The 25,004-nt window shown below is 39.7% G+C and overlaps 1 protein-coding gene across 4 annotated transcripts in view; it reads left to right on the top strand.

The window, feature by feature from the left end:
* PPP3CC (protein phosphatase 3 catalytic subunit gamma) overlaps positions 1-25,004 on the top strand; it is an 88,323-nt gene that overhangs the window by 16,878 nt on the left and 46,441 nt on the right. For all 4 annotated transcript variants that reach the window (XM_053578817.1, XM_053578818.1, XM_053578820.1 and 1 more), the window contains exons 2-3: positions 15,927-16,124; positions 16,764-16,888. In XM_053578817.1, the coding sequence (XP_053434792.1) occupies positions 15,927-16,124; positions 16,764-16,888 (323 nt within the window). The remainder of the gene's footprint in view (positions 1-15,926; positions 16,125-16,763; positions 16,889-25,004) is intronic.

Genomic DNA, 25,004 nt, shown 5'->3' on the forward strand with positions numbered 1-25,004 from the left:
ATAATACCTTGGGTCCACTTGCAGATAAATCTTGAAAGCAGGCTCAGCGCCCATAGCACAGTGGTTATGGCGCTAGCCATATACACCGAGGCTGGCAGGTTTGAACATTGCCCAGGCCAGCTAAACAATGACAACTGCAACACAAAAATAGTCGGGTGTTGTGGCGGGTGCCTGTAATCCCAGCTAGTTGGGAGGCTGAACAAGAGAATCGCTTAAGCCCAAGAGTTTGAGGTTGCTGTAAGCTGTGATGCCACAGTCTACCCAGAGCTATAGCTTGAGGCTCTGTCTCAAAAAAAAAAAAAGAAAAGAAAGAAAAGAATTAAGAGTAGATTAAAGATTACCACTAATTATCATTTGTTTTGTTGTGTGTGTCTGTTTTAAAATACACATAACAAAGGTAGTTTATCTGGAATTATGCAAATCCTTGTTTCTATGAGAGTATATCTTGCATGTGATTGTTATTTTTGTGTGTGTTTTGCTGCATAGTACTAGTTTGGACTTTGGTGGCCTCTTAGAGATTATTAATTCTAATCTATGTCATATTACTTTGATTTATGTATTAAGAGTTTCTGCTATGGTCTGAATTCACATATTAAAATTCTAATACCCAAGGTAACTGTATTAAGAGATGTAGTCTTGGAGAGGTAAAGTTTTTTAAGCTTCTAAAAATATAGGAGAAATCTTTGTGACCTTTGGGGTAGACAGTTTTTTTAGATAGGTCACAAAAAGCATGAACCATAAACACTAATAATTGGACTTCATTAAAATTAAAACTTTTGTCTTCTAAAGATGTTAAGAAAGGCCAGCTGCAGTGGCTCACACCTGTAAACCTTGCACTCTGGGAGGCTGAGGCAGGTAGATTGCCTGAGCTCAGGAGTTTGAGACCAGCCTGAACAATAATGAGACACCATCTCTACTAAAATTAGAAAAACTAGCCAGTCGTTGTGGCAGGCGCCTGTTAGTATAGTCCTACTAGTGTACTGAGGAGGCTGAGGCAAGAGGATGGCTTGAGCCTAAGAGTTTGAGGTTGCTGTGAGCTATAATGCCATATCACTCAATCCTAGGGTGACCAAGACTCTGTCTCAAAAACAGATGTTAAAGAAATGAAAAGGAAGTGTCTGCTCAGACTAGGGGAAAACATTTACACTATATTTATCTTACCGAGGACTTATATCCGGCATATGTAAAGAATTTATAATTTATTAATAAGCGTAAGTAGAATTAAAAACGGGCAGAAGATTTTAACAGGTCATAAATGAAGATATAAAATGTCCTACAACATCTAAGAAGATATTCAATATCATTGACTATTGGAGAAATGCAAATTAAAACCACAGTGAGGGGGTGGTGCCTGTGGCTCAGTGGGTAGGGTGCTGGCCCCATATACCGGGGGTGATGGGTTCGAACCCACCCGGGACAGCTAAAACAGCAGTGGCAACTGCAACAAAAATAGCCAGGTGTTGTGGTGGGCGCCTGTAGTCCCAGCAACTCAGGAGGCTGAGGCAAGAGACTCGCCCTAGCCCAAGAGCTGAAGGTTGCTGTGAGCTGTGACTCCATGGCACTCTACCGAGGGCAACAAAGAGAGACTGTCTCTAAAAAAAAAAAAAAACAAAAAAAAAACCACAGTGAGATACTACTACATATCCTTTAGAATGTCTGAAATTAAAATGGCAGTTGCTGAATTTTGGCGAGGATGTACCATGTAATGACTAGAACTCTCATACACTGCTATGCTAGTGGCAGTGTAAAATTGTATATCTGCTTTGAAAAATTATCTGGAACTTTCCTAATATGATCATTATAAATTTTTTATACTATCCTTGGTATTTCACTCCTAGGTATTTATCTAAGAGAAATGAAACCACAAGATATGTATATGTACATAACCTGGTAGCCTAAACCAGAATATGTTTAATAGGTAAATGGATAACCATGATATGGTATATCTACACAGTGGAATACTTAGCAATAAAAAGATACAAACTATAGATCCCTGTAACAGCCTGGATGAGGCACAAAATCCTTATGCTTAGTGAAAAAAGGCAGACACAAAAGACTATACTGGACAGCTCCATTAATAAGAAACTCAAGAAAGTGCGAATTAATTCGTAAGACAGAAAGCAGATCAGTTGCCTATTGGTGGGGACAGAGGAAGGATCTTTTGGCAGTAATGGAAATGTTCTTTATCTTTATTTTTTTAATTTTAATGTATTTTGATTTTTTGTTTGAGATTCATTGAGGGTACAGAGAATTAGGTTACACTGAATGTTCTTTATCTTGATAGTAATGATGATTTGACATAATATATTCACAAGTCAAATCTCATTAAATTGTACACATTATTGGGTGCAGTTTACTGTACCTCAGTCAACCTAAAGCTTGTTTTTAGAAAGAGAAGTATGGAGCCTATAATGTAAAATTAATACAGGATTTCATGTAAATGACTTACTTTGGCTAAAAAGAGGTTGCAAGTTGATGGGTTACTGTAAAATTAAATTGAAAGCCTGCAGGTGGCGCCTGTGGCTCAGTCGGTAAGGCGCCGGCCCCATATACCGAGGGTGACGGGTTCAAACCCGGCCCCAGCCAAACTGCATCCAAAAAATAGCCGGGCGTTGTGGCGGGTGCCTGTAGTCCCAGCTACTTGGGAGGCTGAGGCAAGAGAATCGCTTAAGCCCAGGAGTTGGAGGTTGCTGTGAGCTGTGTGAGGCCACGGCACTCTACCGAGGGCAGTAAAGTGAGACTCTGTCTCTACAAAAAAAAAAAAAAAATTGAAAGTCTGGAAGAAGGAAATAAACAGAGATCCCCTGTGAACTAGAGGTCAGTGGATTGCTTTAGAAGGATGAAATTTGTTTTGAAACATTGAAAGCCTCCTTTTAAAAAGTATGGATAGGGAAATACATTTGTACAATATATGATGAGGGTTACTTTTTTGTAAGCTTTAATTTGTGGACATATGAATAATCATCTTTTACACTTAAAAGAACTGCAAATCACACAAAAAATGAAAAGTGAGCAAAGGATGTGATGTTTACACCTAATTGGATAAATTCACACTTGATCTTAACCAAAAGACTGAGAAGTGATAATAATTGGATAAATTCAAATGGCAATAAACATACGTGCTTATAAATGTATGAATACATTATTCATAATAACAAAAAAAGAGAGAATAACTGCAGTGTTTAGTAATAGCATATTAGGTGAATTACGTGATATCCATGATGCCAACTCTGAAAATTATATTATGAAAGAATATTTATTGGCATGAGAAAATTTTAGTAGTTTACTACTAAATTAGAAAGTAGGGATAAAGAGAATAGTTCGAAGATTAGCAGAATGTTTATAACTGATACACAGTTTATATAGGTAGCAGTATGTTGTTCTAATTTCATAAATTCTCTATTTGAAAATAAAAAGATTTAAAATAGCTCAAAACCTTCACTTTATTTATAACACTATATGAGCCACATTTGTCAAACATAATTCTATATATGATGTTTATTTTTGGTGATAAGCTAGATAATCTTTAAACATGATTTTTAACAAATAGACACTATAATAAAAGTTTGTTTACATTAGATAAAAAGGTAATTATCATCTCTAAATGCTGGCTGATTTCCTGGCCTGCTGGAAACAGGTGGTGAATTTTCATGTCTGTTGATATCCAACAATACTCTGATTCCTGGATGAGTTCCTTTTTCTTTTTTTTTGAGACAGAGCCTCACTTTGTTGCCCTGGGTAGAGTTTTGTGGCGTCACATCTCACAGCAACCTCCAACTCTTGGGCTTAAGCAGTCCTCTTACCTCCGCCTCCCTAGTACCTGAGATTGCAGGTGCCCGCCACAACGCCGGCTGTTTTTTGTTGCAATTCTCATTGCTGTTTTAGCTGGCCAGGGCCGGGTTCAAACCTGCCATCCTTGGTCTATGGGGCCGGTGCCCTACCCACTGAGCCACAGGTGCCGCCCCCTGGATAAGTTCTAATCAGACTGGATATTGGTAATATTACTGTTGAATTGATTAATTTATAAGAGTATTACAGTAGAACCTCCATAGTTGACCACCTCCTTAATTTGAAGTAATTTTCATAGCCCATAGTATATGCACCGTATTTGCATGTCAGTACAGTAGGCCTTGTTCCTTATGTGTTGACCACCTCAGTATGTTGACCAGTTTGTTATAGTCCCTTGGATGGTCAACTTACAGAGGTTCTAATGTATATACACTTCCAAAGTCTGATTTCATTTTTGAATAAGTAATATAATAACATGATATGAAAATTTAAAAGGTATATAGCAGGCACCAGCCACATACACCTGAGCTGGCAGGTTTGAATCTAGCCCAGGCCTGCCAAACAACGAGGGCTGCAACCAAAAAAGAAAAAAATAGCCGGGTGTTGTGGCGGGCACCTGTAGTCCCAGCTACTTGGGAGGCAGAGACAGGAGAATCGCTTGAGCCCAGGAGTTGGAGGTTGCTGTGAGCTGTGATGCTACAGCACTCTACCCAGGGCGACAGCTTGAGGCTCTGTCTCCCCAAAAAAAATGAAGTTCTTGGGTGGTGCCTGTGGCTCAAAGGAGCAGGGCGCCGGCCCCATATGCTGGAGATGGCAGGTTCAAACCCAGCCCCAGCCAAAAACTGCAAAAAAAAGGTCTTAGGCTGGTCTCGAACTTGTGAGCTCAGACAATCCACCTGCCTCAGCCTCCCAGTGCTGGGATTACAGGCGTTAAAAATGAAATTCTAAAAAAAAAAAAAAAATGATGTTCTTAAAATCTCAATTTGACTAGATATGAAACAATTGAAAACCCTTTAAAGGGGGCTCGGCGCCTGTGGCTCAAGTGGCTAATGCGCAGCCACATACATGAGCTGGCGGGTTCAAATCCAGCCTGGGCCTGCCAAACAACAATGACGGCTGCAACCTAAAAACAGCCAGGTGTTGTGGCGGGCGCCTGTAGTCCCAGCTACTTGGGAGGCGGAGGCAGGAGAATCGCTTGAGCCCAGGAGTTGGCGGTTACTGTGAGCTGTGATGCCCCAGCACTCTACCCAGGGCAATAGCTTGAGGCTCTATCTCAAAACAAAACAAAACAAAAACCTTTAAAGGCGTATTGAGAAAACCAGGTTTTAAAAAAACACGTTTGTTATTACCAAAAAAAAGACGTCTTTAGGTAAAAATAATAAAACCCCCATGCTACTTAGATAAAGCAAATAATTCTAGTTATTTGGTCAACAGTCTAAAAGCAAACACTGAAGGTCTTCAGCTCTCCGATCATTTGTTTGTTTCTTATTGCTGGAATTTCATATTCATTTCTTCTTGCTGGATGACTAAACCTAATGATGGTAGAGATGGTAAGCCAGTACTTACTCAGCCCTCCTTTGCTCAGGCTGGGGGCAGATGAATTCTCAGCTGGTGGATCACCTGCTTTTGTCCCTCTGACATCTTGTGGGTTAGGGTTTTCTGGGTGTCTGCATTGGTCATTGAAGTTGCCACAGTACCAACATCGAGGCGGCTGCTGACCTTGGGTCTCATCTTTTTTTTTTGAGACAGAGTTTCATTTTTCACCCTCCATAGAGTGCTGTGATGTCACAGCTCACAGCAACCTCCAACTCTTGGGCTTAAGCGATTATTTTGCCTCAGTCTCCCAAGTAGCTGGGACTACAGGTGCCTGCCACAATGCCCGGCTATTTTTTGTTGCAATTCTCCTTGCTGTTTTAGCTGGCTGGGGGCAGGTTTGAACCCTCCACTCTTGGTATATGGGACCAGTGCCCTACCCACTGAGCCACAGGTGCCACCCTGGTCTCATCTTCTTGATTCTGTTTATCCTTTTCATTGTTGTCCTCTCTGGGCTGTCTTAGGTGAGGAGGGCCCCTGGGGAATCATGATCCATAACTCTGACACATACTATTTTACTGGTCTACTTTGTTCTCTTGAACCCTGGTTGTCAGCACCCTCCATCCCTTCTGCCTCTGCACAGGAGGATTGGAATACTGTGAAAGTTGCTCATAGGGTCTCTGTGTGTAGTAAAGTGGGAACCCTGGCAGTATGGCTGGTCAGCATTGTTGGCCTGGCTTTTAGGAGTACTCTCTGATCCACGTCTCCTTCCCCCTCTGGCTATTCTGGTAATTCTGCTGGGAATTGCCTAGAGGACCCTTACGACTGTGGATAGCACCTATAATGGTTACCGTCTGCTGTGTATTTACTGCCTTGAACTAGAATTCCATCAGGGCCTGTAATATTTTGCTGCCTCCACCCTTTTCTCCTTTAACAACATCAAATTCCACATTCTGTCTCCTACACTGTAAAGATACTTCCTGGGGTTATTCTTCTTTATGGCAGTCTGGTTTACAAATACTTCTTCCTTGGTGTCATTCCTGTTGATGAAACCATATCTGTTTTTTACATTGAAAACCTCTAACCCTAATCACTGATTTTTTTTTTTTTTGTCCCTGCTAGCAGGCACCACCAATATGGTGGGGAGTGGCAGGTACCTCTGATATGAAGGGGTGATGGCATTCCTTCTGATGTGTGATGGTAACCATCCCTGGCATGGCTGGTCAGGGCTCTCTGGGTCTTTATAGAGTTTTAAAAAACGTGACCCAAGGCAAACTTTGACAAAAGATTGGTCTGTTGTGACCTTCTGAACTGGCCATCCTTTGGGACTGACTGGAGGATGGGCGTATTTGGCCTGTATCTCTCCTCTCATTAGGGACTCCCTCTTCCAGATGAATGACATTGAGGATGCTAAAGCAGCAGGTGGAAGATCAGCATACCTTACTTAGGTATGAGCAAATTATATTCAGCAACAGTACAATTGAATAAGACTTAGGAAGTCAGAGGACCTGGCTCAGCACCTGTAGCTCAAGCGGGTAAGGCGCCAGCCACATATATCAGAGCTGGTGGGTTCAAATCCAGCCCAGGCCCGCTAAACAACAATGACAACTACAACCAAAAAAAAAAAAAAAAAAAAAACATAGTTGGGTGTTGTGGCGGGTGCTTGTAGTCCCAGCTACTTGGGAGGCTGAGGCGAGAGAATTGCTTAAGCCCAGGCGTTGGAGGTTGCTGTGAGCTGTGACGCCATCGTACTCTATCTAGGATTACGGCTTGAGACTCTATCTCAAAAAAAAAATGTTGGAGGACCCAAATATCACCATGACACTGAAGTGCTCAATAAAATGATTGGAACTCAGATACCTCGTTGCAGGAAGGGTGGCCTTGAGCAGGCAGAAACTCAGGGGTCTCAGATATATACACTATTACTTCATTGCAGTTCTCACCAGAAACAAGGGGCTCAGCTGATTCTTAGTGGAAACTCCAGTTATTAAAGCCCACTGACCAAAAGCCATGAAGGATTTATTTGTAGTTTTTTATTTTTTTATTTTATTTTTTTTGAGACAGTCTCACTATGTCACCCTTGGTATAGTGCTGTGGCATCACAGCTCACAGCAACCTCAAACTCTTGGGTTTAAGCAATTCTCTTTCCTCAGCCTACCAAGTAGCTGGGACTACAGGGGCCCACCACAATGCCCGGCTATTTTTTTGTGCAATTGTCGATTGTTTAGCTGGTCCGGGCCAGACTCGAACCTGCCAGCCTCGGTGCATGTGGCTGGTGCCATAACCACTGTGCTACGGGCACCGAGCCTTATAGTTTTTTTTTTGTTTGTTTGTTTTTAAGTTAGGTATATTTAACTTGCTGCAATAAGCAGAGAAAACCAGAGGTACCAGTGCTCTCTCAATAGGGGAGGCAGTTAGGAAAGTGGGCTCATAGGGTACTGTTCAGTTAGTGACAGTTGGGTACTGACCAAGGGTAGAACTTTGTAATCTGGACAAGAATTAGAATTTTTAAACAAGATGAGTTGCTAGAACTCGTGAGGTGCTAAGTTTAGATCAGATCTTCAAACTTGGATCTGAAGGATCTAGTTTGAGTTTAGATATTCAGAGATACACATGTTGTTTGGTTTGGTTACTTTATCTGTTTTATGAGTCATACTGCAGTTACAAGTTTTGACTTCTCAATTCTAAGTGACAGTCAGTGTATACTTTCTAGAGTATACACTGAAAGTATATTTGTAATTGTTTAAAGGTCTTAGAAAATAACTTTGACTTCATGAATTACCCAGGAGTCTGTATTTTCCATTGCTATGCAACAAATCACCACAAACTCTATGGCTTAAACTAGCACCCATCTTCTAGTTCTGTAGGTCAGAAGTCCAATTATGTCATGAATTTCTGCTTAGGGCCTCAAGAGCTGAAATCATAGTGGCTGCCAGGCTGAGTTCTCATCTGGATCTCTGGGGGAGAACCTGCTTTTAATTTTAAGCTTATGCAGATTATTGGCAGAATTCAGTTCCTTGTGGTGGTAGGAATGAAGTTCCTATATTTTGCTGTCTGTTGATTGGGCGCCACTTTTATTTCCTAGGAGCTGCCTGTATTCCTTGCTGTGTGGTCCCCCTTTGTCTTCAAGCTAGTGATAGAGAACTCACAGATTGAATCACTTTCACACTTCAAATCTCTGAACCCCTCTGTTAGGGTGGAAAGCTCATTAAGTGCTCATGGGATGAGAGAAGAATTTCTTTAGATATTCTAAAGTATAAAGTTGATTTTATCTTCTTAGAAGGAAGGGAGAGAGCAAAGAGAGCAAGGAGATGGCAGACTCTGTCTCAAAAAAAGAAAAAGAAGGAAATTTGTACTTATCTTTTGTCTGCTATGTTCCTTAGTGGTTTGTTATAACAGAAATGGTGAAAACAGAAATCCATACAGTACCTGCTAGCAGGAGAAAAAGAGAGAGAGCTCATGATTGATTTTAACCTTTACTGAAAAACTGTGGGTTAATAGTTTCTCTCATTTCACTAGAAAGACCAATCATCCTTATACCCTCCGTATCTGACCTCTAGATCCAAATGTAAAGACTCACATAATTAGGTCAGGTCTACTTGGGTAATTTGATTTTGAGCCTTACTTACATCTGTAGACTTCCTTCACAGCAGTACCTAGATTAGTGTTTCATGGAATAACTAGACAGCGGTTCTCAACCTGTGGGTCACGACCATAGGAACTGTAATCAAAGAGCCGCAGCATTAGGAAGGTTGAGAACCACTGAACTAGAAGGTCTGTATATCCTTCAGGCATCTTGGGGGATGTATCTCCTGAGCACCACATCCAATGTTTTGAAGCGTAAGCTGTAGGATTTCCTTTATGTCATCTTAGTAATTCTTGTTTGTTTATCGGTGCAGCTTAAATTTGAAGTTGAATTTTATTTCATCATTTTATTTATTCATTTATTTATTTATTTTGAGACAGAATCTTGTTCTGTATGCCTGGCTGGAATGTAGTGGCATCCTCATCATAGCTCACTGAAACCTCCAACTCATGGGCTCAAGTGATTCTTCTGCTTTAGCCTCCTAAGTAGCTGGAACTAATAGGCACATGCCACCATATGTGGTTAATTTTTTCTGCTTTTAGAGATGAGATCTCACTCTTGCTCATCCTGGTCTCAAAATTGCTGAGCTCAAGCGATCCTCCTGCCTCAGCTTCCCTGAGTGCCAGGATTATAAGTGTGGGCCTCTGTGCCTACCCTGAATTTTTGAATGTTACTGGTAAGAGTCAGTTTGTAGTATATCCCTGCCAATTAGAGAAAAGTCCTATTTGTTTAAGTATAAAACTGATTAGTGCAGAGAAAGTGATTGCCAGTGGTATTGCCTTTTTTTTCCCCCTTGACGTCTGTTTTCCTTTTAATAAATTTGATACAGCTAGGAAAAAGTAGGAATATAAGGTAAAGTAGATATGAAAAAAAAAATCTTCTGTAGTCTAAGCATCCTGCTTATACTTTCCTCTTTTTTTTTTTTTTTGAGATGGAGTCTCACTTTGTCCCCCTGGGTAGAGTGCCGTGGTGGTATCATAGTTCACAGCAACTTCAAACTCTTGGGCTCAAGTGATTCTCTTGCCTCAGCCTCCCGAGTAGCTGGGACTACAGGAGCCTGCTATAAAGCCCAGCTATTTTTAGAGACAGGGTCTTACTCTGTCTCAGGCTGGTCTCTAACTTTTTAGAGACCCACCTTCCTTGGCTTCCTAGAGTGCTGGGATTACAGGCATGAGCCACCACGCCCAGCCCTACTTTCCTCATTTTCTTCTAGTTTTTTTTTGTTCATTTAGCAAATTATTATGATCAGGTAGTATATATGATTATATATTGCTAAGTCAGTATATACTGCTGACTTCTTTTTAAAAATAAAAAAAAATTTCTTTAAGTGACTAGTCAAATGCAGTAGTGAAAAGAAGGGAAAGAATGGAAGAAATTTGATTTGTAACTGACTGTGAACAATGAGTTGAGATAATTCACTACCTTTAGCCTATGCTGACTTCTTAACTGTACATACATGGATACTTTTTCTGATTATAAAAGTAGTATAGAATCATTGGAGAAAAGTTGAAAAATATTTGCAACAGAAAAACCTAAGAGAAAGAAAAAATATTTCCCTAAATGACTTCTTCAGGAGGTCTTTAGATTATTATCACTTCTACTTTCATTACTTTTATGTTGCGTAAGAAAAATGAGTTTCCTATTTTATTAGCTGTTCTCTGATTACAACCAAGTAGTATAGGAGGAAAATTGTTTTAATTAATAGCATTAATCTTCTGATAGGAATTGAATAATATCTGTGGATCTGTCATCTATGAACTCACTGGTATTATGATTATTTTGTTAATTCCAACATTGTTGGGCTTGTTTTGTTTCATTTTGCTTTTGGTTAGTTGACCAAATTCTTTGATTACACAGTGGAGATTAAAAACAAGCAGGTTTTGTAGGGGGTTTGTTTCAAGACTGGGAAAAAGGCGAGCTGTAGTGTAAATAAAGTAGATTGGCTAGTTAGAGTTGAGAATTAAAGTTTAAAAACCAAAGAGAGTTAAATTAAGTATGAAAGGGGGAATAATTAAATGTGGAATCTTCTATTTGTTTATTTGGATAATGATTTTGGAGGACTGGTAGTTCTTTGAGGTAATCTATAAGAAATTAGATTAAATATAGTTCTTAATCAAGCTGCATGAAAATTTTTCTTAAGTTTCTCTAAGGCTTTTAACTCTTAGTTTTGGTAATTCCTTTTACCTTTTTTTAATATAAAGAATTTCAAGATTATTAAAAAAGTAGAATAGTGTTATGAACTTCTAGCGAACATTGCCTCGCTTCAAAAGTTATTATGACTGACAGATTTTTAAAAAAATCTACACATTAATTTATTCACTCTGTTCCATAATTTGATTTGTTTGTTTGTTTTGTTAGAGACAGTCTCCCTCTGTTGCCCAGGGTGCATTCCAGTGGCATGATCATAGCTCATTGAAACTGTGAACTCCTACCTCAGCCTCTGGACTGGTACTATAGGCATGTTCTACCATGGGCTAATTTTTATTTTTACTTTTTATTCCTTGTAGAAATAAGGTCTTGCTATGTTGCCTAGTCTGGTCTCGAATTCCTGACTTCAAGCAATCTTCCCACTTCAACCTCTCAAAATATTAGGATTACAGTTGTGGGCTGCTGTGCCTGGCTGCTTTGTTCTGTTTTTAAAATTGTTTTATGTTTTGTATTTTAAACTTTTAAATTCAAAACTAAAACACAAACATACATATTAGCCTAGGCCTACACAGAGTCAGGATCATCAATATCCTTGTCCTCCACCTCCACATCTTGTCCTGCTGGAAGGTTTTCAGGGGCAGTAGCAGACGTGGAGCTGTCATCTTCTGTGATAACAATGCCTTCTGGATTACCTGCCTGAGTGTCTTACTGAGGAGCTGTCACTCTCTTCAAAAATAAGTCCATGGTGGTTCTTTTGGTTTCTTTTTTTCATTATAGATTTGTTTATAAGCATATAATGCACCATGAACATTCCTACCTATTAATAAAAGCTTTCTCTATTGGGAGGCCCATGCTTTCAAATTTTGAGGGGCGTTTGTAGGTCTGCTAAAGCTTTTGCTAAACCCTTCACAGTGAATTTTCTTAGAGACTCTTCTTGTTCTCCTGCAAGTTTCATTTTCTCTTGCTGCTTCTTCAGCTCTGTGTTTCTGTTTCAGTTCCAATAATTCCTCATTAGTAAGTTCATACAGTGTTACTATGGCTATGACATCACTAGGCAATAGGAATTTTTCAACTTCATAATAATTTTATTTTATTTTTTTTTCCAGAGACAGAGTCTCTCTGTTGCCCAGACTGGAGCGTGGTGGTGTGATCATAGCTCACTACAGCCTTACACTCCTAGGCTCAAGTGATCCTTCTACCTTAACTTCCCCAGTAGCTAGGACTATAGGTATACACCACCATACTCAGCTAATTCTACATTTTTATTTTTAGAGACAGGGTCTTGCTGTGTTACCCATGCTGGTCTCAAACTGCTAGGCTCAAGCATTCCTCCTTCCTGGGTCTCCCAAATGCTTGGATTACAGGTGTGAGGCACCATGCCCAGCAGCTCCATTATAATATTTTATGGATCATACCTGTTGTCCATTGTTGACTAAAACATTGTTATGTGGCACTTGCTGCATTTAGATATTTTACTAGTCTATTATTTTTTCTGTGAAATATAAGTAGTTAGAATGAGTCAAGCAGTAGCTAAGAGCATGATGAAACTTACCATAGGACTTTCTTTACTTGTAAATGATACAAAATGGTATAGCTAGATCAAGTCTTTTGAAAGTACCTACAGATTTCAACTTGTTTTTTTTTTTTTTTTTTGTGTGTGACAGAGTCTCACTTTGTCATCCCCAGTAGAGTGCCATAGCATCATAGCTCACAACCTCAAACTCTTGGGCCCAAGCTATTCTCTTGCCTCAGCCATCCCAAGTAGCTGGGACTACAGGTGCCAGCCACAACACCTGGCTATTATTTTTAGAGATGGGGGTCTTGCTTTTGCTGAGGCTGGTCTTGAACTCCTGAGCTCAAGTAATCTACCCGCCTCGGCCTCTAGAGTGGTAGGATTACAAGCATGAGCCACCATGCCCAACCTTTTCAAATTGATTCTTTTTTTTTTTTTTTTTTCTGAGACAGTCTCACTATGTTACCCTCTGTAGAGTGCCATGGTGTCACAGCTCACAGCAACCTTAAACTCTTGGGCTTAAGTGATTCTCTTGCTTCAGCCTCCTGAATAGCTGGGACTATAGGTGCCTGCCACAATGCCCAGCTATTTTTTGGTTGCAGTTGTATTGTCCTCTAGCAGGCCCAGGCTGGGCTCGAACCTGCCAGCCTTGGTGTGTGTGGCTGGAGCCCTACTCAGCTGTGGGTGCTAAGCCTTCAACTTGTTTTTTTTTTTTTTTAATTAAGTCATATACACATAGATCATGAATACATTTATGCATATGTGGGGTACAATGTGTTGATTTTTTTAATACAATCTGACGTGCTTACATCAAACCAATCAACACAGCTTTTGCCTCATTTACTTGATTATTGTGTTAAGACATTTATGTTCTACACTGGACAGATTTGACTTGTACCCTTAGAATATGCTCCATAGGTGTGGTCCCGCCGTTTACCCTCCCTCTATCAAATCTCCCTCCTCCTCTCCTTTCCCATTCATCCTGGGCTATATTGTGTTCTATCTTTCGTAAGAAAGTGTGAGTAAGTCTAAGTTCAACTTGGTTCTTAATAACACTTCCATAAAGCTGGAAATGGAACCACCAGACATATATTGCAAATTAAATTGACCCCCCTCTTTTAAATTTATGGTTCACAGACTTGTTGCTTTTAGATCGCAGGGGAAAATAGACTATAAAATAGGCAAATGAGGAAAAATAGCCAATTTTCAAATGTCAAAAATTTTTTCTGTTATAGTTGCTAATTTACTATGATGTTATTTATATATATACATGTAAAATATATATATGTGTATGTCATATATAATGTATATTATACACACACACATGCACGCACATGCACACACACACATATATACTTTGTACCCAATGCAAACTGAAGTAGTTTCTGATTATTGGAAAACAAAACTGGACTTCCCATATCTGTTCTTTTATTGTTGTCATAGTGCAACAAATTATTCTGAAACATATTAAATAGTTCTATTCTACTAGTAATGTTCTTACTGTTACCAGTAATAAAGTACATGAAAAACTACCTTTTAGGCTTGGTGCCTGTAGCTCAGTGGCTAAGGCGCCAGCCACATACACCAGAGTTGGTGGCTTCGAACCCAGCTCGGGCCTGCCAAACAACTATAATGACAACTACAACCAAAAGGTAGATGGGTGTTGTGGCGGGCGCCTGTAGTCCCAGCTATTTGGGAGGCTGAGGCAAGAGCCCAGGAGTTTGAGGTTGCTGTGAGCTGTGACAATTTATATCATTTATACATAACCTGTACAAATCTTCAAAGAGGGTACATTAGTAAATATTTAACTTATTTGTAAAACTGGGGTGACACAGTGAGACTCTGTCTCAAAAAATACCAAACAAACAAACAAACAAACAAAAAACCTACCTTTTAAAAATGAAGTATATATGTTCATGATTCACCTGATAACAACTAAAGTCAGACTTCTAAAATATATGGTTTCGGCTGGGTGTGGTGGCTCACGCCTGTAATCTTAACACTCCAGGAGGCCTATATGGGTGGATTGAGCTCAGGAGTTTGAGACCAGCCTGAGCAAAATCGAGACCCCCCCATCTCTACTAAAAATAGACAAACTGAAGCCAGAGGATTGCTTAAGCCTAACAATTGGAGGTTGCTGTGAGCTATGATGCCATGGCACTCTATCCAGGGTGATAGCTTGAGAGTCTGTCTCCAAAAAAAAAAAAAAAAAGTATATATATATATATATATATGGTTTCATTAGGTCAGTTCTGTAGAAGAACTGAGTGCCATCTTAGTGTTGTGAATTCTTTCATTTTTTTTAACCACAGTTTAACACTTTTTCCAAAGATAGAAAAAATAAGATATTGGGCAGCAACCGTGGGTCAAGGAGTAGGGCACTGGCCCCATATACCGGAGGTGGCGGGTTCAAACCCGGCCCCAGCAAAAAACAAACAAAAAATAATAATAAAAAAATAAAAAAGAAAGATATCAGGTGGCGCCTGTGGCTCAGTGAGTAGGGCGCTGGCCCCATATACCGAGGGTGGCAGGTTCAAACCCGGCCCTGGCTGAACTGCAACCAAAAAATAGCCAGGCATTGTGGCGGGCGCCTGTAGTCCCAGCTGCTTGGGAGGCTGAGGCAGGAGAATCGCGGAAGCCCAAGAGCTGGAGGTTGCTGTGAGTCCTGTGACATCATGGCACTCTACCGAGGGTGGTAAAGTGCGAGTCTGTCTCTACAAAAAAAAAAAAAAAAAGATAATCATCTAGTACCTTGTCTCATTTTTAGTTTGGTTCCCTAAATCACCTTCAAGTCTTTCGTGTTTGTATATAAAACATTATAATTTATACACATACATGTACACACACAATTTATTAATGACTTTGACTTTGAGACCTTTTTTACAATTAGAATTGATAATTTTTTTTTTTTTGAGGCAGAGTCTTACTCTGTTGCCCAGGCTAGAATGCCATGGCCTTAGCCTACCTCACAATAACCTCAAACTCCTAAGTTGAAGTGATCCTGCCTTATCCTCCCAAGTAGCTGGGACTACTGGTGCCTACCATGAGGTGCAACTAATATTTCTATTATTAGTAGAGATGGGGTCTCACCCTTGCTCAGGCTGGTCTTGAACTGCTGAGATCAAGCTATCCTCCTATCTCAGCCTCCCAGAGTGCTAGGATTACAGGTGTGATCCACTGTGCCCAGCCTAGAATTGATAATTTATGATATATGGCATCTTCATTTTTTTCCCCACATCGTTCTGGTGCTATGAATGCATAATCATGGTGATTCATTGGGTTTAATTCATCACATGAAAGTATGTTCTGGATGTTGTCTATACATTTAAGTATGGTAAATTCTTTTTTTCTTTTTAGCTGTCCCCTTTCCTCCAACCCAACGACTTACTTTGAAGGAAGTGTTTGAGAATGGGAAACCTAAAATTGATGTCTTGAAAAATCATTTGATAAAGGAAGGCCGACTAGAAGAGGAAGCAGCCTTAAAGATAATAAATGATGGGGCTGCTATTCTGAGACAAGAGAAGACTATGATAGAAGTAGAGGCTCCAATCACAGGTAGGAAAAATATCTTCATGAGAGCACTTAGATTTGTGCTAATTGTGAGCACTGCTTACAAATAACCAGCTAAAGTGTGATGTTATAATTTTTTTTTTTAATTTATTTTTTTATTTTTATTTTTTTTTGTAGAGACAGAGTCTCACTTTATGGCCCTCGGTAGAGTGCCGTGGCCTCACACAGCTCACAGCAACCTCCAACTCCTGGGCTTACGCGATTCTCTTGCCTCAGCCTTCCGAGTAGCTGGGACTACAGGCGCCCGCCACAACGCCCGGCTATTTTTTTGTTGTTGCAGTTTGGCCAGGGCTGGGCCTGAACCCGCCACCCTTGGCATATGGGGCCGGCGCCCTACTCACTGAGCCACAGGCGTCACCCGTGATGTTATAATTTTTCTAGGAATTATGAGACAGTCTTAGAATTGATTAGGATGTGTGTTGTTCATTGAAGGAATACAATTTTAAATGTCTAATATTTCTAGTAGGACTATGTAATGTAAATAGTTTCACTCCAATTATATGGCAATCCAGTCAAAAGCTAAAATTACTTAAGTTAAAAGTTAAACTTTGATCCCTTTTGGTGTAATGCCCTTTTCCTTCTAAGTACAATTTCTCCTCTCACCATATGTTTTTTTTCCCCTAGTGTGTGGTGACATTCATGGACAATTCTTCGACCTGATGAAGTTGTTTGAAGTTGGAGGATCACCTAATAACACACGCTACCTCTTTCTGGGTGACTATGTGGACAGAGGCTATTTCAGTATAGAGGTAAAAATTAAACTGAATATGTTAGATACTGTCTTTTTTAGTAGAAGAAATTACAATGAGAACACTGACAGAATATATGAACTTTTTTACTTTCAAAATTGAAGTCATGGAGAAATATTTTAATTACTATTAAAAAAGCTATTCCTGGGTGGTGCCTGTGGCTCAGTGAGTAGGGCACCGGCCCTATATACCGAGAGTGGCAGGTTCAAACCTGGCTCCAGCCAAATTGCAACAAAAAAATAGCTGGGCATTGTGGTGGGTGCCTGTAGTCCCAGCTACTCAGGAGGTTCAGGCAAGAGAATTGCCTAAGCCCAAGAGCTGGAGGTTGCTGTGAGCTGTGATGCCACAGCACTCTACTGAGGGTGACAAAGACTCTGTCTCTTAAAAAAAAAAGCTATTCCTTTTTTTTTTACCCAGCAGAAAATCTGACATATGGAAGGCTATATTAACCCAGTTTTACAAATAAGTTAAATATTTACTAATGTATCCTCTTTGAAGATAAGGTACAGGTTATATACAAATGACATAAATTGCTATTTACTTTTAATGGTGTTTGAATTAGCTGACCTTAATTTTAAGCTGCTGAGCTACAGTTAACTCTTAGATTAACTACTAGTAGTAAAAAAGCAGTCATTCAACTTATCATAGGAATAATTTCTGGTGCTGCTGACTTACTAAGCACTTAATAAATGCTCATTGAAGATGTAGTTCAGTTAAATGAAAACATAGTTTCCTTTTATATGTTTTGAAAATTGAATGAAAGAAACCTGGTTAGAATTAAAAACAAATAGGTTTTATATGTAAAAGATAAAACTATTCAGAACATAAGGTAATGACTTGAGTATAGTGGAACCACAGTACATTCATATTTAATGTTCATTGATTCAACTTTATATGCTTCACAAATAAAAGAGAAATACATTTTGAGATAGAGTGGGTAATCGAATTTGTGTGTGCTCCAGTATAAGCCCGAGATGAGAAATTGCATCTGCTTACTGTTTTTTTTTTTTTTTTTTTTTTTTTTTTTTAAGTGTGTTTATTTTTATTTTTTTTTTATTTTTTTGGCCGGGGCTGGGTTTGAACCCACCACCTCCAGCATATGGGACCGGCGCCCTACTCCTTGAGCCACAGGCGCCGCCCTGCTTACTGTTTTTGTTGTCTGTAGTACTGCCTGCCTCTCATAGTATGAGAATCTCACTGTTCTAAGTGTGTTTCCAGTGCTTAAAGATCTATTGTTGATGGAAAATTCACAATTGACTTTCTTACCTGATACCCAGCCAGTTGTTCTAAAGTTGCAGTAAAAATAAACAACAAAATAAAAAGCTCTTATGCTTTGGTTAGATAGGCAATCTAAATTTATGGATCAGAAAAGTTTGATATTATCTGCCAGTGCCTAAAATTCATTTAGTATCAAAGGTGAGGCCAGAAGTTAATGATATACAATGAGAAAACAGTAAAGCCCATTTTCTCTGCTGCTTAATATTCAAGGTCTCTAAATAGGTACCATGGCTGGATGGAGATCATACTTGCAGACTGTATCATTGAAAAACTTCTTCATGGGGCGGCGCCTGTGGCTCAGTCCGTGGGGCGCCGGCCCCATATACCGAGGGTGGCGGGTTCAAACCCGGCCCCGGCCAAACAGCAACCAAAAAATAGCCGGGCGTTGTGGCGGGCGCCTGTAGTCCCAGCTGCTCGGGAGGCTGAGGCAAGAGAATCGCTTAAGCCCAGGAGTTGGAGGTTGCTGTGAGCTGTGTGAGGCCACGGCACTCTACTGAGGGCCATAAAGTGAGACTCTGTCTCTACAAAAAAAAAGAAAAAGAAAAACTTCTTCATTGCTATTCACATCATGTTTCTAAAGACAGTAAGTCACAAGTGTGGATGTTTGAGAAACACATTATTTCTTTGTTTACAAGCATAAGAAGGTTTTAAAGGGTGAAGCGAAAATGAATATAAAACTTACTGAATTTTTGTTTGTTTGTTTTTTGAGACAGAGTCTCACTATGTTGCCCTTGGTAGAGTGCTGTGGCATCACAGCTCACAGCAACCTCCAGCTCTTGGTCTTAAGCAATTCTCTTGCCTCAGCCTCCCAAGTAGTTGGGACTATAGGTGCCCACCACAACAAAACTTACTGAATTTTTAATTAATTGTTTAATGAAACAACTTTTCAATGATAAATTATTGTGCCAAATTATCTTCTGGTTATTAGCATACATAATTTAAGAATAGTTTTAAAATAGTTTTACTTCATTAACAAAGTCAATAAAGTACATACAAAAAAATCCCCAATGATCTTTTTTACACATAGCTTGTGTTCAGAATATTTTATGTTACGCATTTTTTTCTTTGCTCATTAATTAAGTTTCTTGAGTATCAGCTTTATGGCAGACTATGAGAAAAAGATGTATGCTATCTGAGGAACTGAGAACCTAGTAGAAAAGATACACACTTTTGAATAGATCTTTCCATATAATACAAAAAATGCTTATTTAGTTATCAGCAGTGTTCTTTATATTAGGACCCAGCACAATGCCTGACTCATAGTAGGCACTCAGTATTTGTTAATTGAGTGAATGTTCATCAGTCATAGTTTGTACTTGGCTTTATCTTTTTACTGATGTTTGCTAACTTGTTTTTTGGAATAACTTAAGAGATAAATGAATCAACACTTCAAGGTGACAGTGCTATTTTATGCCAGTTTTTTTTTTTTTTTTTTTTGTAGACTGTATCATTGAAAGTATCAAATGTGAGGCCAGTAGAGTGCTGTGGCGTCACACTGCTCACGGCAACTTCCAACTCCTGGGCTTAGGCGATTCTTTTGCCTCAGCCTCCCGAGTAGCTGGGACCACAGGTGCCAACCACAATGCCCGGCTATTTTTTTGTTGCAGTTTGGCCAGGTCTGGGTTTGAACCCACCACCCTTGGTATATGGGGCCGGCACCCTACCCACTGAGCCACAGGTGCTGCCCCTAGGCCAATTTTAAAAGTGAAGTGTAAGATATATCTAGTATTAGCTGGAAGTCATTTATTTATATCTTTTTGTTGTTGTTGTTGCTGCAGTTTTGGCTGGGGCTGGGCTTGAACCTGCCACCCCCAGTATATGGGGACAGCGCCCCTGCTCCTTGAGCCACAGGCGCCGCTCGGAAGTCATTTATTTATAAACCACTAAGATTATAAACTTCTGTAGGCAATAGCTTAGTCCAATATCATATAGGTATTTACTTGAAATAATTTTATATCTTTATCCTTGATAACCATGAATGTCATGTTTTTGTTCAATAGATGAAAATAAAGTCATAGTAGCCGGGCATTGTGGCGGGTGCCTGTAGTCCCAGCTGCTTGGGAGGCTGAGGCAAGAGAATCGCGTAAGCCCAAGAGTTAGAGGTTGCTGTGAGCCGTGTGACGCCACGGCACTCTACCCGAGGGCGGTACAGTGAGACTGTCTCTACAAAAAAAAAAAAAAAATAAAGTCATAGAATCCTTGTTAACATTTTTTTGTTACAAATAGTTCATTTTGGTGGAAAAATGGGAAATGCAGAATCTAAGAAAATAAAAACTTTCTATAAATCGAGATAATCATTGTTAACATTTTATTATATTGCCTTATAGTCCCTTTCTTCTTTTACATTTATATAATATGTATTTTGTTTTTAAAGAAAATTGGTGGCTGGGCATGGTGGCTCATGCCTGTAATCCTAACACTCTAGGAGGCCATGGCAGGTGGATTGCTTGAGCTCAGGAGTTTGAGACCAGCCTGAGCAAGAGGAAGACCCTGTCTCTACTAAAAACAGAAAAAGTGAGGCAAACAATCTCTTGAGCCCAAGAACTTGAGGTTGCTGAGAGCTTTATGCCATGGCACTCTACTCAGGGTGCTAGAGTGAGACTCCATCTCAAAAAAAAAAGTGGCTTCATGTTATGTATCCTTTTTGTAACATCATTTTTCCACCCAAAATTATATTGAAAACACCTTTTTCTATCATTAAAATTTCTCCAAGAAGGATCACTTGAGGCTAGGAGTTTGAGACTACCCTGGGCAACATAGTGAAACACCTGTATCTATAAAAATATTAAAATTAGGCAGGTATGGTGGTGTGTGCCTGTATTCTCAGCTACTTGAGAGACTGGGGCAGAAGGATCCTTTGAGTCCAGGAATATGAGGCTGTTGTGAGCTATGATCAGGCCATTGGCAACAGAGTGAGACCCTTTCTCTAAAAAAAAAAAATCTCCAAGAATGTGATGTCTAAATCAAATGAAATATAGACAGATCCCTGAAAATATGATGTTTTATTTGTGAAGAAAGAATTATTATTTGAGGCATACATGCAAACTGGGTGGTCTTTGGTATGTCCAGAGAACGAAGAGAAAGAGATTTATGATAAAGATATATGTTATGCATAGCTCTTTGTGAAAGTTCATTAGCACTAGTAAGGTTCTGGAGCGCTGGCAAGTTCTCACTGGTGAGTGATGGCAGTGGGTACAAATAGTCTTAGAATTGTAGCAGGTCATTTTAGTAGCTATTAAATAAAATTGATTTCAGGTTATAGCAGGCTGCTTCAGCAGACAGGCTTGCAGAGAATTGCATTTTTGGAGCAATGTTATGTGACTTGAGTGCTTTTCCCTATGATCTCTTGACTTTGTTTTAGTTGGATATAACAAGATTGACCCAGTTTGCATGATTAACTTTCACAGTAGTTAATGATACAACTACAATGATTGATTATACCATTCCTCTACTATTGTTGGGTAAACAAGTTTGTAGCAGATTGTAGCTTATTGCCTACCTTTCCTCCCATTCTTCCTTAATAACAAAATTTCTATTTTATTCAGGTAAATGGGGTTGGGGTTTCAGGGAGAATCTTTGCTCTCAAGGAAGAAAGGCTCTTATCCCAGCCCAAGAGAGTGAATTCTGGTTGGTCTGACCTAGTCAAGACAGTCCATTTCCTGTCCACCAGTGATTTGTTCTAAGGGTAAACATGGGATCTTCTTCTGCCTAGTAGTAAAAGAAATTGCTAGGTGTTTTTGTTTGTGGTTTTGGGGGAAATTCTGGATGAAACAACTCTTGCAAGGTGAAAGCTTTTCTATCTCTGTTCCACTATGTCACTTCAGATGTGTATATGTGTAAGTACTATGTACTATATAGCAGGCATTTTGTGACATGGCTAAGGATGAAAAGCAGACCTGCTGTGAGTCACAGATCAAAGAGATAGAGAGGGCTTGGTTTCTTGGTGATGACGTCGAGCTGCTGTATCAAACCTGGGCATCTTATCTTTAGACTTACTTTTTTTCTTGTCTCTAGACTTTCTTTGTGAGATGGTGAATTTGGGTTTGTGTCACTTATACTGTAAATGGTACAGGTTGCTTTGGAATTATTTTTGTTCTGCATATCCTGAAGTTAATGTCTTTTTCAGCTACATCTTTGATGGTATTTCTAATATTTCCTTGAATGAGATTCTTATATGTAAAGTAACTGGATGGAAAAGTAGAAATTTTTTTTTGAGACAGTCTCATTTAGTCGCCCTTGCTTGACTCACAGCAACCTCAAACTCTTGGGCTCAAGCACTACTCTTGCCTCAGCCTCCTGAGTATCTGGGATGAGAGGTGCCCACCATAATGGGCTATTTTTAGAGATGGGGTCTTGCTTTTTCTCAGGCTGGTCTCAAACTTCTAAGCTCAAGCAATCCACTGCCTTGGCCTCCCAGAGTGCTTGGATTATAGGTGTGAGCCACCATGCCCGGCCAGTAACTTCAAACTCTTCAGCTTCAGCCTCCCGAGTAGCTAGGACTACAGGCATGTGCCACCATACCCAGCTAAGTTTTCTATTTTTAGTAGACACAGGTCTTGCTCTTGTCAGACTGATCTAACCCCTGAGCTCAAGCTATCCACCTGCCTTGTCCTCCCAGGGTGCTAGTATTACAGGTATGAGCCTCTGCTAAGATTATAGTTGTGAGTCACCATCCTGGTCAAAAAGCAGAACATTTTTAAGGCTTAAATATATATTGTCGAATGATTTTCACAGAATTTTATTTCATGTTATTTTTTCATTATATACTTAATTTTTTTTACCTTGAAACTATCTAAGAGAATCAAGGCATAATGAAGTTTTTTTCATGCCAATCTTTCCTGAAGTAATGTGGGCTTTGATTAGTACACCAGGGACTGATCTAAATGTCACAGATAAACAGGACAGTAAAGTTTCACTGTTCTTTAAGCCTTTTGATGTTTCCTCTTCATTTTCACTGATTATAAAGTGCTTTTTTGTGGTAGCAGAAGCTAAATTTTACTTTTCTTTAATTGGTTTTGTGAGAAAGATTACAGAGGACATTTTCACCATAGGGTATGTTGCGCTAAATACATAGGAACTACCAAGGAGAAAATGTTATAAGAGGACCAATTGATGACCAATTGATGACACACAGAAATTATTCTTTAGATGGAGGAAAAATTCTGTTCACATAGGAATAAAAAAGTAATTGAATGTCTGAACCTAACTCCTGAAAATTATGATCTTGCAGTTTAATTACAAAGACAGTTGTACAGTTATATCCCAGTATATAAAATAAGGAAATGAAACTTGAGGTTAGAGGCCAGGAGGTTTATCAACCTAATTATATAGTACTGTGGATGTGGATTGTGCTTTTATATATTTCATTACTTCAAAATGGTGAGTTGGCTGGGCCCAGGGGCACACTCCTGTAATCCTAGCACTCTGGGAGGTTGAGGTGGGTGGATTACCTGAGCTCACGGGTTCGAGGCCAGCCTGAGCCAGAGTGAGACCTTGTCTCTAAAAATAGCCAGACGTTGTGGCAGGCTCTTGTAATCCCAGTTACTCGGGAGGCTAAGGCCAGATAATCACTTGAGCCCAAGAGTTTGAGGTTGCTGTGAGCTATGACACCATGGCACTCTACTCAAGGTGACAAAGTGAGACTCTGTCTCAAAACAAAACAAAATGGCGAGTTGGTCTGTACAGAAGGCAGAAATAAAGACCCAAATAAATCAAAGGATATATTGTGTTCTTGGTTGGGAAAGGTATGTATAGAAAAGAGAAAGTGGGTGGCGCCTGTGGCTCAGTGAGTAGGGCGCTGGCCCCATATACTGAGGGTGATAGGTTCAAACCTGGCCCTGGTCAAACTGCAACAAAAAAATAGCCGGGTATTCTGGCGGGCACCTGTAGTCCCAGCTATTCGGGAGGCTGAGGCAAGAGAATGCTTAAGCCCAGGAGTTGGAGGTTGCTGTGAGCTGTGACGCCACAGCATTCTACCAGGGGTGATAAAGTGAGACTCTGTCTCTAAAAAAAAAAAGAGAGAGAGAGAAAAAGCAAAGTCTAAACTTACATATGGGGTGGTGCCTGTGGCTCAGTGAGTAGGGCGCTGGCCCCATATACTGAAGGTGGTGGGTTCAAACCCAGCTCCAACCAAACTACAATAAAAAAATGGCTGGGCATTGTGGTGGGCACCTGTAGTCCCAGCTATTCGGGAGGCTGAGGCAAGAGAATCGCCTAAGTCCAAGAGCTGGAGGTTGCTGTGAGCTGTGACGCAACAGCACTCTACTAGGGGCAACAAAGTGAGACTCTTGTCTCTAAAAATAAATAAATAAATAAAGTAAACTTATACATAGGTTTAATGTAATTAAATATATGGATTGAATGTTTTGTGATAATTGATATCTTGATAATGAAATTTAGCCCCACATTTGTATGTGCCTTTGTATTTAAGTTTTATGGTTATTTTGCAATGTCAGTATCAAAATGTATGTATGCTTTAATGTAAAACAGTCTCATTTTCGAGAACTTATATGGTAGGTACACTTAATTATATACATTGCTGGATAGTTTGTCATAATGATTGAGAGGTTCTATTAGCAAAATACCTGTAATATGCTAATAGAAAATCCTGGGATGAAAAATACTGTGCAATATGCAGACTACTAAACAATAAAGAATTATGATTTTCAATGTATCAGTAACATCGATGTTGGAAAGCGTGGTTAGTTTTTGTGGATATGGAAATGAATAAGCAAAGTCCTTTACTATATTTTCTAGTGAGAGGGACAGCATCATATATCTGTTTACCTACCATCTATGAAAATCAAATCAGAGGAAGGTACTAAAGGGGGAAAGGAAC

The sequence above is a fragment of the Nycticebus coucang genome, chromosome 24 (genome assembly GCF_027406575.1).
Source record: "Nycticebus coucang isolate mNycCou1 chromosome 24, mNycCou1.pri, whole genome shotgun sequence".
In the NCBI taxonomy this organism is placed as follows: Eukaryota; Metazoa; Chordata; class Mammalia; order Primates; family Lorisidae; genus Nycticebus; species Nycticebus coucang.